Source organism: Thunnus thynnus, chromosome 1 (genome assembly GCF_963924715.1).
Source record: "Thunnus thynnus chromosome 1, fThuThy2.1, whole genome shotgun sequence".
Classification (NCBI taxonomy): domain Eukaryota; kingdom Metazoa; phylum Chordata; class Actinopteri; order Scombriformes; family Scombridae; genus Thunnus; species Thunnus thynnus.
The window spans coordinates 20,685,140-20,699,413 of NC_089517.1; the positions used below are offsets into that span (position 1 = coordinate 20,685,140).

Genomic DNA, 14,274 nt, shown 5'->3' on the forward strand with positions numbered 1-14,274 from the left:
TAATTTCAACAAACTTTATTTCATAATAAGGTACACTGAAAGGTGTAAAAGAAAAACTGTTGATTCAGATGGATAGTACTTAAGAAAATCAAGTTAGGAAACTGCCTTAGAAAAAGCAGCTTAAAATCAGCAAACAAAAAAAACAACACACAAAAAGATTAATATGTTACTTCCTGACAGGCTGCCACTCAGGACAGAAGCATCAAAGTGTATAACAGGGAAATACAAGTGCCAAAATATAAACCACTTCACTGCAAAAACTGAAGATTCAGTGAAACAAACACCTTCAGCTTTGCCAACATGCGTACAGTGATTATTCCAGGTCAAAAGTAGGCCACATACAGGGTTTGAAATGAATCGGCATGATGCGCTGCTGGTTCAGACCAGAAAACTTCTGAATTTAGGTGATTGTCACTTTGCCTAACAAGTGTCTTGTGTATTTAACAGCCTTTGTGCTGCTGTAAAATGTCATTCAGTGCACTGCAATATAATCTCATGATTAATGTATTTAAAAAACGCCTGTTCAACTGACAACAATAATAATCACATTCACATTAACATAGGTCTAAATGCATCCCAGTGTCTGACAACATTCATCCATGCTGATATGTTTTACAATTTATATTATTTTAAATCATATCTTGTGGTCGTGGTATTAGTGAATCCAATGTGTGCTCACATGATACAAACAGTATGAATCTCAAAGTACAATTAATAAAGGAAAAGACCAGTATTGTTTCTTTGAAATACTGTCTTGTTGGTATGTTGGCAGTGTTTCTCTCCCTGTAGGTGTTTTATTAAATATTTTCTCTTAGCTCCAAAGAGTTTTTAATGTAAACAATTACAGTCAGTGTTTGCATATGGCTCCTTGTAAAGTACGTATTGACTCAGACACAACTCATCAAGGAATTTGCAAAGGTTTTTTGCCTAAAAACAAAATTACAGTTTCTTTGCACAAAGCAGATATTTAAGTATCTTATGATGTTATGGCTTTTTATAACATTACACAAGTTTGTGTATCGCATCAGGTGGATTTGAAACAGCAGAAAAATGATGGAGATAAGTAGAAAAGTAAGCAACACCAGTATAATCCTTTAAGGCTGGATTTTCTAAAAAAACAAAAACAAACAACTATCACAACTACAGCTCTGAAAGCAAGATAAAGCCATCAATCGCACAAGTGCCTTTACACACATGCAAAGAATGAAGTGAAAGAGAATAAGGAGGTCACTCCACAAAACACATACATTACTGTATCACATGAGCTAAAAATAATATAAATTACTACATTTCCACCTTTGGTCAAAGTTTATCAGCTGTTTCCTTAGTGCTAAATATATTTAATGCCCCTGTTTGTTTGTTAGGTAGATTGTCGTAAAAAAAAAAAAAAAATGCTGTACAGAAACTTGGCAAATATTTCTAATGAGAAGAGGTTATCCCAGTTTAAAATACTACATGGCTATAATGCAGAAGAAACTCTCCATGCAAGGTTATGATATAATGGAGATAAAAGAAAAACCTGATGTATAAAAAGAATATATTTTATAAGAAGGTTTAATTTTTTGGTATATGAAAGAGTCCCTGCCAGATTAAACCTGAAAACTATTAATAGACCAGACTTTCAATAAAAAAGACTTAAAAGACATCATAAAACATTCATGCATATTTTACAAATGACTATGAAATTGCGTAGCCAGATGCATGCCTTGTTGTAATCATAACATGTACATTTTCAAAATAGTGACTCTGAATACCTGTTGTATATAATATTTAATGTATATAACTGCTTTGTTAAGATGAATACTTTTGCCTTCTGAGATTGTGAATGAATCAGCCACCGAGGCTTTGTAGTTATGTTTAGCAGCCCTTGCTCTCCATTTTAACTCATCGTTATCATTTCATATTTGTCCTGGACGTTGTTTTCCTCTTGTTTTTCAGGCTCGGGGTGGTGCAACTCAATGAAGAGAAAGTAAACACCAGCTCCAACTGCTCCGCCCACCATGGGTCCCGCCACTGGGATCCACCACCAGCATCCCCCAGCTCTGTGGTTAGGACACACACATAAGTAATCATCAGAAAATATAAATTAACAACAATATATTTGTTATTATTTACATAGCATTCTACCTGAATGCCTTTGCCTTAAAGGGTAACGTCACAAATTTTACATATTTAAGTCAATTTACTAGTCATAGGCAGTGTTTATTATTTCTAAAAAAATAGTTGTATAATGTCTTCTGTTGCTCTGTCATGTGTGTCGCAGAAAAGCTTCATATCCTCACATCTGAGAAGCTGAAACCAGCAATTCTTTGACATTTTTGCTTTAAAAAATGACTGAAATGATTATTCTATTATCAGAATAGTTGCCAATTAATTTTCTGTTGATCAACTAATCGATTAATCGACTAATTGTTGCCACTCTATAATGGAAATGGACGGTAGAGATGGGAAAGATTCCCATGTTTACAACTTGCAAGTGTTCACATCATCAGATAATCAAGACGGTTATGACTGGTTGTGAGTTGTTCGTGTGAGGGTTTAAAATACTGTGCTTTGGGAGTTGTACCATGTAAACTGTGATGTTTGAGTCCGTCTGGGACATTTGTTGCATGTCATCCCCTTCTCTCTGTCCCCATATTTCCTGTCTGCCTCTGTACTAATACTGTGCATTGACAATGTCACACTTAATCCTTTAAATTTATATTTAATTACATTAAACGGCAGACTTTGGCTCTCATGGGACATCCATGTTCGTTTGGTTTTCAAACACACTTCTTATTATTTAGCGCCAAGTCAGATATATCTAAACTCTAAAAAATATCCAGTTCACCAGTTGCAGTATCATGCATGTTATATGTTGATGTGAACGCTATTTACATGTCATAAACTGGCAATTACGATAACTCAAATGTGAACGCAGCACAGTGAAAGACCCTATTGAATTACACTATAGGAAGTGTAGGATCCAGCGTCTTTGGAGCTTGACCTACAGTATAATAGGGATTAAATGTCAGGACTCGTCATCTGGACCTCTGCTGCTTGGATTTTGTCCCTTCTGTCTCCCAAGTCCCTCAATTTTATGAAACTGTAATACAACTCTCTACAATTAAATAATATACACTCCCTCTGTAATCTGTGTGTATGTTTATGTTAGTATTGCCCTACCTGGGGCGAGTATAGGCAATTATCCCAGATTACAGTAAAGTCTTAAGGAGCTCTGTGTGTCTATGTGTCCTCATTCACTTTGGCTGACCTCAGACAGACTCTGTTGCTGAGTTGAAGGGAGATTAAAGCCATACTGGTCAATGTGGCTGATCGGAGCCTTTACTGCAGGTGAAAGGGCTTCAGTTAACAGAGGTGATGCACAGGCCGGAAAGTAAACAAGTGTCTGAGTGGGCTATCTTTCTCTCCTATAGGCATTCAGGAAGTAGACTTTAGGGGGGAGGCGGCTGGATTATAGACTTTAATCTATGGCCGCAGCTAAGATGATAAGGCCAGGAGACGGACACCCAGTGGGTCACATTGACGCCATGTGAACATTGTGCAGAGCCAAGTGCTGTCCTTCACACTCAACAGTGAAATGGGATGTCATGTAGAGAAATCCTCAGCCTGACCTGAGTGTTTTTTTTATGTCAGATTATGTCAGATTTAGCACATACTTTAAACATGATATGGACCCAATAGTACCAAAGGCTTATATGTGCATTAAAGCAATCTTGCTTTATATGTATAAAGTCATATCAGCCATCTGGTGATAGTTATAACTGTGACATGGGGACAGAGAGCAGCAGAAATTGTATCTGTCCCATAGCAAACCTTTACACTGCCTTCAACCACTTTGTTATTTTATTTTTAAGATTATTATTATTTCCTTTTTTTTTTAAAAAAAACCCTCAGTTATATAAAACAGCTTCTACTGCTGCTTTTATAACAGCTGCAAATTTATCCAAGCAGTATTCTGTTATTAGCTTGACAGGAGCATTTCAGCGGTGACATGCACAGACGCTTTAAGGGCAGGGGTTAGAAAGAAAGGACCAAGGCAGGGCCAATAATAAACAAGGAACACAAGCAGCATGTATGTATCACCAATTAAAATAGATACATTTAACATTTAAGGAAAAGGTTTCAGTTAGCTCAATAAAGGGGGTAAACTATGCCATATAATACAAGTATAGCTCAACCTCACTATTGTTAAAACAAGATCCATGTGGAAGGTATAAGGATCCAACTATATTAAAGTTAAAATATTAGCAAAATATCTTGCAAACAGATTTTTAAAAAGTACTACTGAATATTATTCATCCAGATCAGTGTTGATTCTTACAAGGTAGATCAGTGACAATATTAGACAAATAATTGAAATAATTAAATATTATGGCTTAATGAAAACCTTCTTTGATTTTGAAAAAAGCATTTGATAAACATCTAAACATTTTATAAATGTTTAGACTATTTTAACTTCAGAGTTTCGTTAACTAGTTGGATTTTAAAAAATGCATAGAAATCCAAAGTGTAAAATAATGGCTTTTTTTCTGAAACTATAAGTCAGTACAGAGGATCAAAACAAGGATGTCCACTTTCTGCATATCTACTTATTATAGCAATAGAAATTTTAACTCAAAAAGTAAGAAAGAATAAGGTCTGAGAATAAATAGTTTGGAATCAAAAATTTCAACGTATGCAGACAATGTAAATTTTCAAATTCAGCCAAATGTTGCATCTTTTTTTTTTTATTAGTCGAAGAGCTAAATAACTTTTCAGTTATTTCCAGACTGAAACCTAACTATGATAAATGTACTGTGTTATTTGGGTTAATTGGGTCTCTGAAGGATACAAATTTTGAGCTCTGTTGTAATCTGCCGTTAAAATGGTCGGATGGCCCAATAGATGTCCTAAGTATACATATCTTCAGAAACATGGAACACATTACAAAAGAAAACTTTGATAGAAATCTACATATAGTTGACAGAAAATTAAAAGTTTGGACTAATTTAACTTTATATGGAAAAATGACAGTGATAAATTCTTTAGTAATTCCTCAGTTTATCTACATTCTCATGTCATTACCTTCCTGAGGAAAAGAGCTGTTTAAAAAATATAAACGAAATGTGGTCAGTTTTTTATCGGGTGGTAAACCTGACAAGATTAAAAGAGCTTGTCTATATAATGATTACAAACATGGTGGATTTAAATTCTTAAACCTTAAGGCACTCAACTTTGCATTAAATCCATCCCTCATACCTAAATTTATTTTAATAAAATCTATTTAATCTATTTTAATTTTAAAGCATGACTGTTGTTCTCGACAAGGACAATACTGACTTCATCAGGGGAAGTTTGTGTGAAACGGAAGCAACACTTTGAGAAACTAAAGGTGACCTGGGAGGATCTGGAGGCGCTGAGCCTACATTGGCAGAGTTCATTAGAAAGCTCCTCAGTGGAAAGCTGCCAAGGTTGAATGAGATCTGGTCCTGAAATGCAAACAGCCTTGAATGATTTAGCGTGCAACAGTTGACGTGTCTCTTCAGTATCACAAGGATTTGGGGGACAGAGAATCTGAATGGACACACACTGAGTCACCGACCAACCAACATGTCTTCCTCAGGGCCTGTAAAAGGGGACCAGAGGAAATGTTCCAACTTTCCAGGAAACACACTACTTTACCTCAGTAGGAATTAAAGCTTAAATCAAGAAGACTCTTCTCAGTGATACTCAGAACAGTGGACCAATATTTTAGGCCTGAACAGAAAACTGAGGGGTCATACGCGTCTGCTTATTCAGCCTACATGTGATTTTAGAACATCCTGTAGGTCTATGGTTTACAAAGGCTGCTCTTGTGAGCCATTTAGTTTATATAAAGTAAAGTTAGTACATGTAGGATGACAGCTTTATTTGCTCTCTGGACAAAGTCCAAAGTAAACGTGAGACTGGGGTGCACCTTGTCCCCTCTCCTGTTTGCAGCATGCATATAGTATCTTAAGTGTACAATTCAGTGAAATTAGGGCGCCATCTTTGCTGTGTGGTGTTGTTTATTTAAAAGTGGACTGGCATATCTGGTAACTGTGACACTTCATATATTATACTAAATAAATTATTATCAAAAATTAAGTTAGTTAGGTGAAGTCAACTCAGCAAATATGTGTGTTGTTTATCATGTTGCTATCATGTTGAGAGCTAAGCCAAAATTTATTTATTTATCTTATTTATCTAATTTAAGTTCATCAAATTTATTTTCCTGATCATTTTTGTTCTAACCAACACCTATGCTCATAAACATAAAGTTGCAATCAAGAACATAAAAACACCAGTCAAATGAGGTGATTTGGGTACCTGGTAAGGTTGCCTCCTGGGCATCTTTGAAGACTAATCAGAAAGCCTGGGAGGACTCAGGTTAAAGCAGGACATGCAAGAGAGACAATATCTCCCATCTGGCCTGAGAGCATCTGGAGTTTCCTCAGGACAAGCTCGAGGGCAACACTGAAAAATTATGTCTGTGCTGCTCACTGTGACTGTGAAAAATCCCTGTTACTATCACTCATGAATAAAAGCCAGAGATTCCTTAGTTATTCCACCTTTTCAGGGACAGAAGCAAAAGCCTCAGAATTACAGATGTTAAAGGTACCCTGTAGTGCTTCGTGTAAATAAACAGTTATGTTTTCATTCACTTTGTATGCACTGAGGTCCAACTAACTGTATGCATTTCCTTCCTCATAAAACATCTGCAAAGACAAATTATATAAATTATATAATAATATTTGGTAACCTACATTGTGTACATCAGGTTTAAAATAGCTTTCCAGCTTTCCTCCCTTTAGCTGGCACATTGCTACATTTATTGCCATATTACTTCCAGTGGTGTAGCATGAAACCATTGGCAGAAATATATATTGAGTCACTCACATGCATGTGCATGTGCCAGTGCATCCTAATGCGTGTGCTAGTGGAGCGTGATACAAATAAAGCATTGCTCTATGGCGCTACTAGTGGTCAAAACTTCAACGGAGCACCTTTAACCAGGGAGGTTAAATCCTTCCTGCTAAAATTTATCACTCAAGTTGTGGTTTTTAAAAGTATTACGTGCTCTTTAGGGACATTTTAACAAGTACATAAAAACATATTTTGTGTACTTCCTTCTCTGATCAAAATAAAAATGTTTTTGAGTGTAAATAAAGTAAAAAGAAATAATAATAACAGGAACAGCTTGATGACTGGAGGGGAATAAAAGGAAGAAAGAGGGAGGAACATACATTTGTGCCATTTCAGTAAAGAAACGCTGAATATTTCATATTCATGTGCGTGGAATCTCTCCTTGTCCTTTTTCAAAATGCAGGAAAGACATGGATGGTCTTTGAAATATTCATTCAGATTGTCAAGAGAGCAGGGATGGAGCTACAAATGCTGCTCTTCATGCGATATCTACTCCTGTATGTCTCAGTCACTGGTGAGTGCGAGAGCAGCAGCAGATATTGGACGTCTATCTCTATCAGGCAGGCGGCTCACAAAAGCCTGCTTCCTCGTTTTCATGAATCCAATGTACCAATGCCTATTATAACCTCTTAAAACTATCTATTTCATATTTGCATTTTTATTAACAGGCACCTTTTGATTTTCTAAGCCAGTAAAATTACCTGAACACATCCATGCCCCACCCGGCCACCGCAGTGAAGAACCGTGGGCCGAGGTCTCGTGCCGGGTTGATTGGATAGCCGCAGTTCAGGCCCATTGACACTCCGATGGCCATGATGATCAGGCCGATGCACAGAGGCTCCATGCCTTTTGGAGCACCGATATTCTTCCTGTCAGTAATGGCCAGGATGCACAGGATCAACGCACCAGTTGCAATCACCTGCAAAACAAAAGCATCAGGAAATCAGCATAACATCAGTTACATTCATAAAATTCAAGACTACACTGATACTGATGTCGCAAAGCTAAAGTGAGAAATCCTAAACAAAAAAAATTAAAAGAACACAAAAGCTAATGCTTTTTGTTGGTGTTGTTTTTGTTGTTGTTACCTCATCTGCTGTGGTGACCTCTGACCTTTGTTTTTGTTTAAGCTTATTATGAGGCTTCCCCTTTCCCCTGGTTTAAGGCTGAATGAAGCAGCTTTGAAATATAGCCACATATGGCTGTATATTAAGGAAACGCACCCTTAAAAATGCACAGTTTTGATCAAAATCAACAACAAATTTCAAAACACAGTTCTCTAGGTAACAACTGACACTATGCTATTAATACTTCTCGTGCTGTAGCTGTTTGTTGAAATATAATCGGCAGAGAAACACACAAAATGTGCGTGCAACTGTTTAATCAAAAATATACGTATTGGGCCTTTGATGTCCTGAATGACTTCACAAATACACAAACTAACATCTCGCCTCATGCACATCCCGGCCAGATGGTAGTTATTCTCAGCATTGGAACAGCATTGTTCATACTTCAGCAAAACAACTCACGTGTCCATTTATGCTTACATTTATACCCATGACTGCACTAAATGCTCGCTCACATGCATCTCTGTATGCTCTAGTAGCTTCCACATACACACAGAATCTCACTGGAAAATGTTTGTAAAAAAAAGAGGAAAAAGTGACTCAAACGTGCCTGACTTTCACATTGTCAGGCAGTTTGACAGCATATAAAGTGTAAAGAGCATTTTCTCCAAGGGTTTTATTTTTTACATGAAATCTTACATACACTCTGGTATATAATTTTCAGGGGAAACTGTTCACAAATTGCAAGTTAGTTTTAAGCCCTACCTGATCAACAAATCCATTTAAGACTGAGAGATGTTTGGCAGGATAAGATGCAAATATGTTGGCTGTGGCATTCACACCAGTAACAGCAAATTCTCCATTGGTGTAGTCCATCAAAGCATCTGTGAAAAAACAAACAATAGAGATGGACATGCTGCATACATCATCCTCTACATAGTCAGACATGGAGACAGTATACAAATATAGTAAGGAAAACTCTTTACAAAAGTATATTTATATGTGAGCAGAAGCAGGATTAGTAAATTAGCTGGATAACTGCACTTCAGTCCATGTTTTTTCTCAGAAGAGTTATTTCATTTACACCCACCATAATAAAGGCCATAAACAGCACAAGATCCAGCAAAAGCTCCCAGGAACTGTGCCACCACATACACAGGGAACTTCTTCACCGGTAGCTTCCCCAGGATCACCATGGCGAGCGAGACAGCGGGGTTGACGTGGGCTCCTGGTGCAATGCAACAAAAAAGACGAGCAAAATCAAGTAACATTTGCATAAGGTGCACCTAAAAACTTAATATTCAGTAACAGAGTCAAACAACAAAGGGAAGAGATAAAAAAGTGCCAACATTTTTATGACCCAAAGAAAAACATATTACCAAAAAAAGATCTCTGGCCAAGCTGAGGAAGTCTCCTGTGTCCTCTTTTACAAGATAAAGATGGTTACTTCAAATGGATTAAAACAAGCTGTTGGTGATTGGCTGTCTGATCATTTTGTGTTCAAACACGCTGGTGCTCATTCATCTTTAAAACTAAGTAAGTATTCTCAAACAAAGGGCACTGAGTTTCTGTGCCTGTTTTCCTATATCCTACATTGTCTTAAGAGGCGTGTTTGAACACATTCCAGCCAAATGTTACTGGGCTCTGCTGGCAGTGTGGGGTCATTTATTTAACACTCTGGGATCTTAGCTTTGACCTCGCTGTGGTGACACCACTGGGGGTATCAGCCATGCGCCCATTGTTAATCTCCCCATCCTGTTCACAAACACTGACCACGACAACCAGCCAGCCCTGCCTGTCTGAATTGCATCTGACATAATCTGCCTGAATCTGCTTAAGGCACACGTAGACTGCAGGTCATTAGAGTGACCATGATGTGTCACACTTACGGTACTCTGTCATCTAAAATCTGTGACTACAAAGTGAAAACAATTGTGTTTTCTTCTCCTATGGGGCCGCCCTGCCAGGGAAGCCCAGAAAGCCAGGCTTGTCACACCTGACGCCCCTCCTCTCTAGAGACCCATGCCCCAGTAAAGCTCATTAGTCCAATACCTATGATCATCTTCAGAGATGTCGTTGGACAGAAGCTTCCCACTGTGCTGTGGACCCCAGGGCTGAATGGCCCAGTCATGCAGCAAAAGCTCTCCATATATTAACCTCCCTGTCCTCGGGCTTTTCTGCTCTTCCTCTGAAGCTTTACAACTCTTCTCATTAAACATGTAGCACAAGTAACACTAGCATGAGTCAGAATGATAACGACAACCATCCAAACAACAAGATATTGTACCGCTTTCCATTTTCTATCAAACTTAGATTTCTCCTTATTTTAAATCGCACGTCCTTCCGCTGCTTAGTTAGAAATACAAAGTTTGTATTGTATGGACTTTTAAACATTTTATCAAATACCACACCATTTATATGATCTCTTCTTTCCGCTTTTGGTGATGCTTTTTCTCTTTCTTGGAGGAAATGATCATTCAACAGCTAAAGAAAGGCAGCACATTGCAGCCTTAGACATAATGAATCCCTTGATTGCTGGTTAATGGACACTCACCGTTTTGGCTCAGCAATCCCATGAGAAGCACCGTGGCATTTACAAGTATCCCTTTCGATCCCTATCATTGCTGGCACAGCACAGTGGGCTCTTCTTTCTATAATCCGCGAGGAATGTGCCCGATAGGGTCCCATTTGGACATTGGGACATAATATCTCCGGTCTTACTGAAAATCATCCTATAGGAGTGCTTTTTACTATTTCAACCAAGTCCCCATCTTAAATTTTTACCCTTAGTATCAATGTTTGCCTTCTGGATCAGAAAGAAAGGTTACTATGTGGTGAATGTTCTCCATTATGTAACACTGCATCCATAACACAGATCTACACTGGTCCTCATGGGCCATTATTTCATGGCAGATCAGTCAGCTCATGCATTGCATTACATGATCCAGGATGAAATTGCAGCGTGATATTTGTCTTTTCTTGTAAATGTTTGATATTTTTAAGATGAAGATAACAGTGACATGGAGTAACCTGGATGAGAGAGCTGTTGTGCTGCTTTGCAACGCAGAGAGAGAGAAAAAAACATCCACGGCCAAAGATCGCATCTCCTCTACAGACAAACACTGTGTGGCGACCTTTGTTATCAGCTAGTGTTGGTAGTTTTCTGTAGGCTGGAAAATCAACTATATATTTTTTCTTGTAACTCTTTGATTAAAAACCCCAGAGAGATGAGATAATGTCTTAATTCCTGAGAAAACATCTTGACACTGAGTTGAGAAGTGGATGATTTAATATTGTAATGAATGAAAGCTGTGTATGTGTCCTTATGAAGTGCGGGCTGCTTTTACCTGACACTCCCCCTGCCATGTAGACGGCCATCATGACTCCCAGAGTGAAACCAATGTGGATAGTCAAGGGCTCCCCGAGAGCCCCTTTACTCAGCACTGTCTGGGCCACTGAACCACATCCAAAGAGCTGGGACACAGACAAGAACAAAAACACAAAGGGTGGAGGTAGAAAGACTCATTGTTTTTAATTATTCCAATTACACCCACCATTAACACTAGCCCTCTTGTCCACCAACAGCCTCTGACTGCCATGGACAATTTGTCCGAGTTGGAGCTCAGAAAAATAATTAAAACCCCCCACTTATTAGATAAAAGGAAGAAGTAATTCAGACCCCAAAAAAAGTGTTGAGAGGAGAGCAGTCATCCAAAAATAAAAAGGGCTGCATCACTCCACTGATGTGACATCACAGTCACTAAATTGGACTCAAGGAGGTGACAGGTGGAGGTGAGGACAGCCCAGACTAGAAATAACAACTGGAAAGCAGGAAACTCTTTTTTTAAAAATGACAAGGAAACACAGAAAACAATATGATATTAAATACATCATATGATATAATTAATCCAATACCATGTTTGTATTTGTAATGATTCATGTTATGTGCTGCAGTACACTTTTGGAGGATGTGTGAGTCACATCTTGTTATGATTTCTGCAAGCTCTCTGTCAGGAGCAAATTAAAGATGAGACATCAAAGAGAAAGTCTGTCATTTTCAGAATATGCTATCTGTTAATAGAGACATATGAGAGACAGCAGTCAGAGTCTCAAGAGACCCAGTTTGGCACCTAATTAGCATACTGGTTCAAAGCTTTAAAGCGGCTGTTTAAACTGGATGACAGGTGCAGAGGGAGGTACTCACTATTAGGACAAATATCCCCAGAAATTCCGCCAGGAACTCCTTAAAGATGTCCCGCCTCAGGGCAAATTTCTCCTTCATTTTTCTCTTGCTCTCATTTTCCATTTTTTTTTCTGCGTCTCCTTGATGTCTTCCTCCGACAGAACAAACAGCTAACAACAACTATGAGTGAGTCTCTGTGTAATTGTCGGTGCAGGTTGCCGCCTCCCACTCGGTGCTCGGACCGTGCAGCCCTGCAGGCTGACAGCCACGTTAAGCTTCTGCATCTATTTCCCTTCGTAACCACAAGGGGTCCGCTTTTTATTACAATTATTGGGCATTCTGCACTTTCATCCAGACCCAATAATGAAGACATTTATTTGAAGTTTGAATTATTTGAAAATTATTTATGTCGTAAATCAGAGAAACACATATTACACACAGGGGAAGGGTAGTTCTATTGTAAGTATTAATGAAGATTTTAGAAAATCACTTCTGCACAATAAAATAGCATATTTTTAAGTAGTCTGGATGGTAAAAACAACCACAAAAACACATTAATGCAACTCAAAAAAGACTGGAACAGATTTTCGTTTGGGAAAAGTTTTGAATTTAAAAGCAATAAAAAGGGAAAATTGTTCTCACTTAGGATTTATAAAAGTCCTGAATGTAGTTTCCCATCATTACCAAAAAAAGACATCATGTTTGTATTATCATCCACTTTACTGTTACTTCCATAATCAAAATATAGTTCAGTTTATCCGCGTAATTCTGTGAGGCAGCAATGATTTTGATTCATGAGCCACAGTAACAGCTACATGCAGAGAGAAACTGAAATTTCATTTAGAGGTTCAAGACATAATTTCGGTTGATGTAGAAGATGTAAAAATGTTGTAAACACTTTTAGGCTCAGTGGAAATTAAACCAGAAACCACATATGTTTAATATTCTGAACAGATAACTCCATGTGTATATTACTCAGTTTGATCAATCACAGATGATTTTGCCATCTATAGTGTTTCCATTTAGTAAATATAACTCCCAATTCAGGCTATAATTTTACTTTTTAGGTTTAGCTGATTTAAAATTACGTAGACTCGTCTCATTTAAAAATATTTGCAATCAAAACACACTTTTAAAATCCTCTAGAAAACTGATCAACTCGGTCTGTTTAATACGTGCAGCAATTATAAAAAGAATTACTCTACAAATAACTACAAATGTACCTTTATGATAATGCACGTTTGTGTGTGGTTAAATTATGAGGGTTAATTGGACCCAATTTTCCATCTCTACAAGTAATTTATATTTAGGTTACAAAACGAAACCTTTGTGTAAAAATCCTTGTGTAAAATATGACAGAAAACAACTAGTCTATATTTTTAAATAAACAACTGTTTCAAACGTTGTTGTTGATAAAGGAACTACAAAAAATATAGCAAAATCACACAAAACTGTATGAATCCATTAGTTATCTCGTTCTTTCTCATTATAGTTTTCAAAAGTCGTATTGGAGAAACTTCCCAGAGCTTCTTGCATTTTGAGGAGAATCTCATTTTTTTAATAGTTTGTAAACTTTATTTCACTCACCTTTCCTCATGCAGCAGCTGTCAGACTTCAACTCATTTCATATTCCCATTTTTCTTCTCGTTTCATGCTACCTTTACCACATTTTTCATCTTATTAACCCGCTCTTGGTAAATATTAAGACCTGCTGAAATAGCTGTGACCCTGCAAAGTCCGAGGCTCAGTTCATCCAACAGAGGGAGCTCCATGAATACATTTGAGCTGCCGGCTGAAGTTACTCACACCGGTTATCTTCCGTTCACTGTGCTTTGTGAGAAGGTGAGGCGACAGGCCGAGGATGAGATGTTTTGAATGCATTAATCAATGTCACCGTTTCAGGCACGTCCTCTTTGATGTGAAACAGACACTTTCAGAGTGTCGCCCATGCTGTGAAAAAAGGCTGATGTGCTGATGGAGAAAAAGCATCCTCCAGGGATTTGCAAATTGTGGGCCTACATCTGTCTCCGCACTCCTTTGTCCTGTCAAGAGGCTCAGATTATGAAATCTAAAAAATTTAAATGCAAGTAGAGGAGG

General features: G+C 37.8%; 1 protein-coding gene across 1 annotated transcript; it reads right to left on the reverse strand.

The window, feature by feature from the left end:
• aqp9b (aquaporin 9b) lies at window positions 1-12,435 on the reverse strand. Its single transcript, XM_067589769.1, has 6 exons — window positions 12,199-12,435; window positions 11,342-11,468; window positions 9,085-9,222; window positions 8,760-8,878; window positions 7,629-7,846; window positions 1-2,042 (listed from the first exon to the last, which is right to left on the reverse strand). The coding sequence occupies exons 1-6, from the start codon at window positions 12,298-12,300 to the stop codon at window positions 1,880-1,882; spliced, it is 867 nt and encodes a 288-aa protein (XP_067445870.1). The 5' UTR covers window positions 12,301-12,435; the 3' UTR covers window positions 1-1,879.
• Window positions 12,436-14,274: the final 1,839 nt, after the last annotated feature.

What these genes read in the sequence shown, in the direction of transcription:
- aqp9b (XM_067589769.1), bottom strand. Translation starts at nt 12,300, where the DNA reads ATGGAAAATGAGAGCAAGAGAAAAATGAAGGAGAAATTTGCCCTGAGG. An exon ending in TGGGGATATTTGTCCTAATA is followed by an intron (nt 11,469 to 12,198) that starts GTGAGTACCTCC and finishes TCTGTGTCCCAG; the next exon opens with CTCTTTGGATGTGGTTCAGT. An exon ending in CATGGCAGGGGGAGTGTCAG is followed by an intron (nt 9,223 to 11,341) that starts GTAAAAGCAGCC and finishes GCATTGCACCAG; the next exon opens with GAGCCCACGTCAACCCCGCT.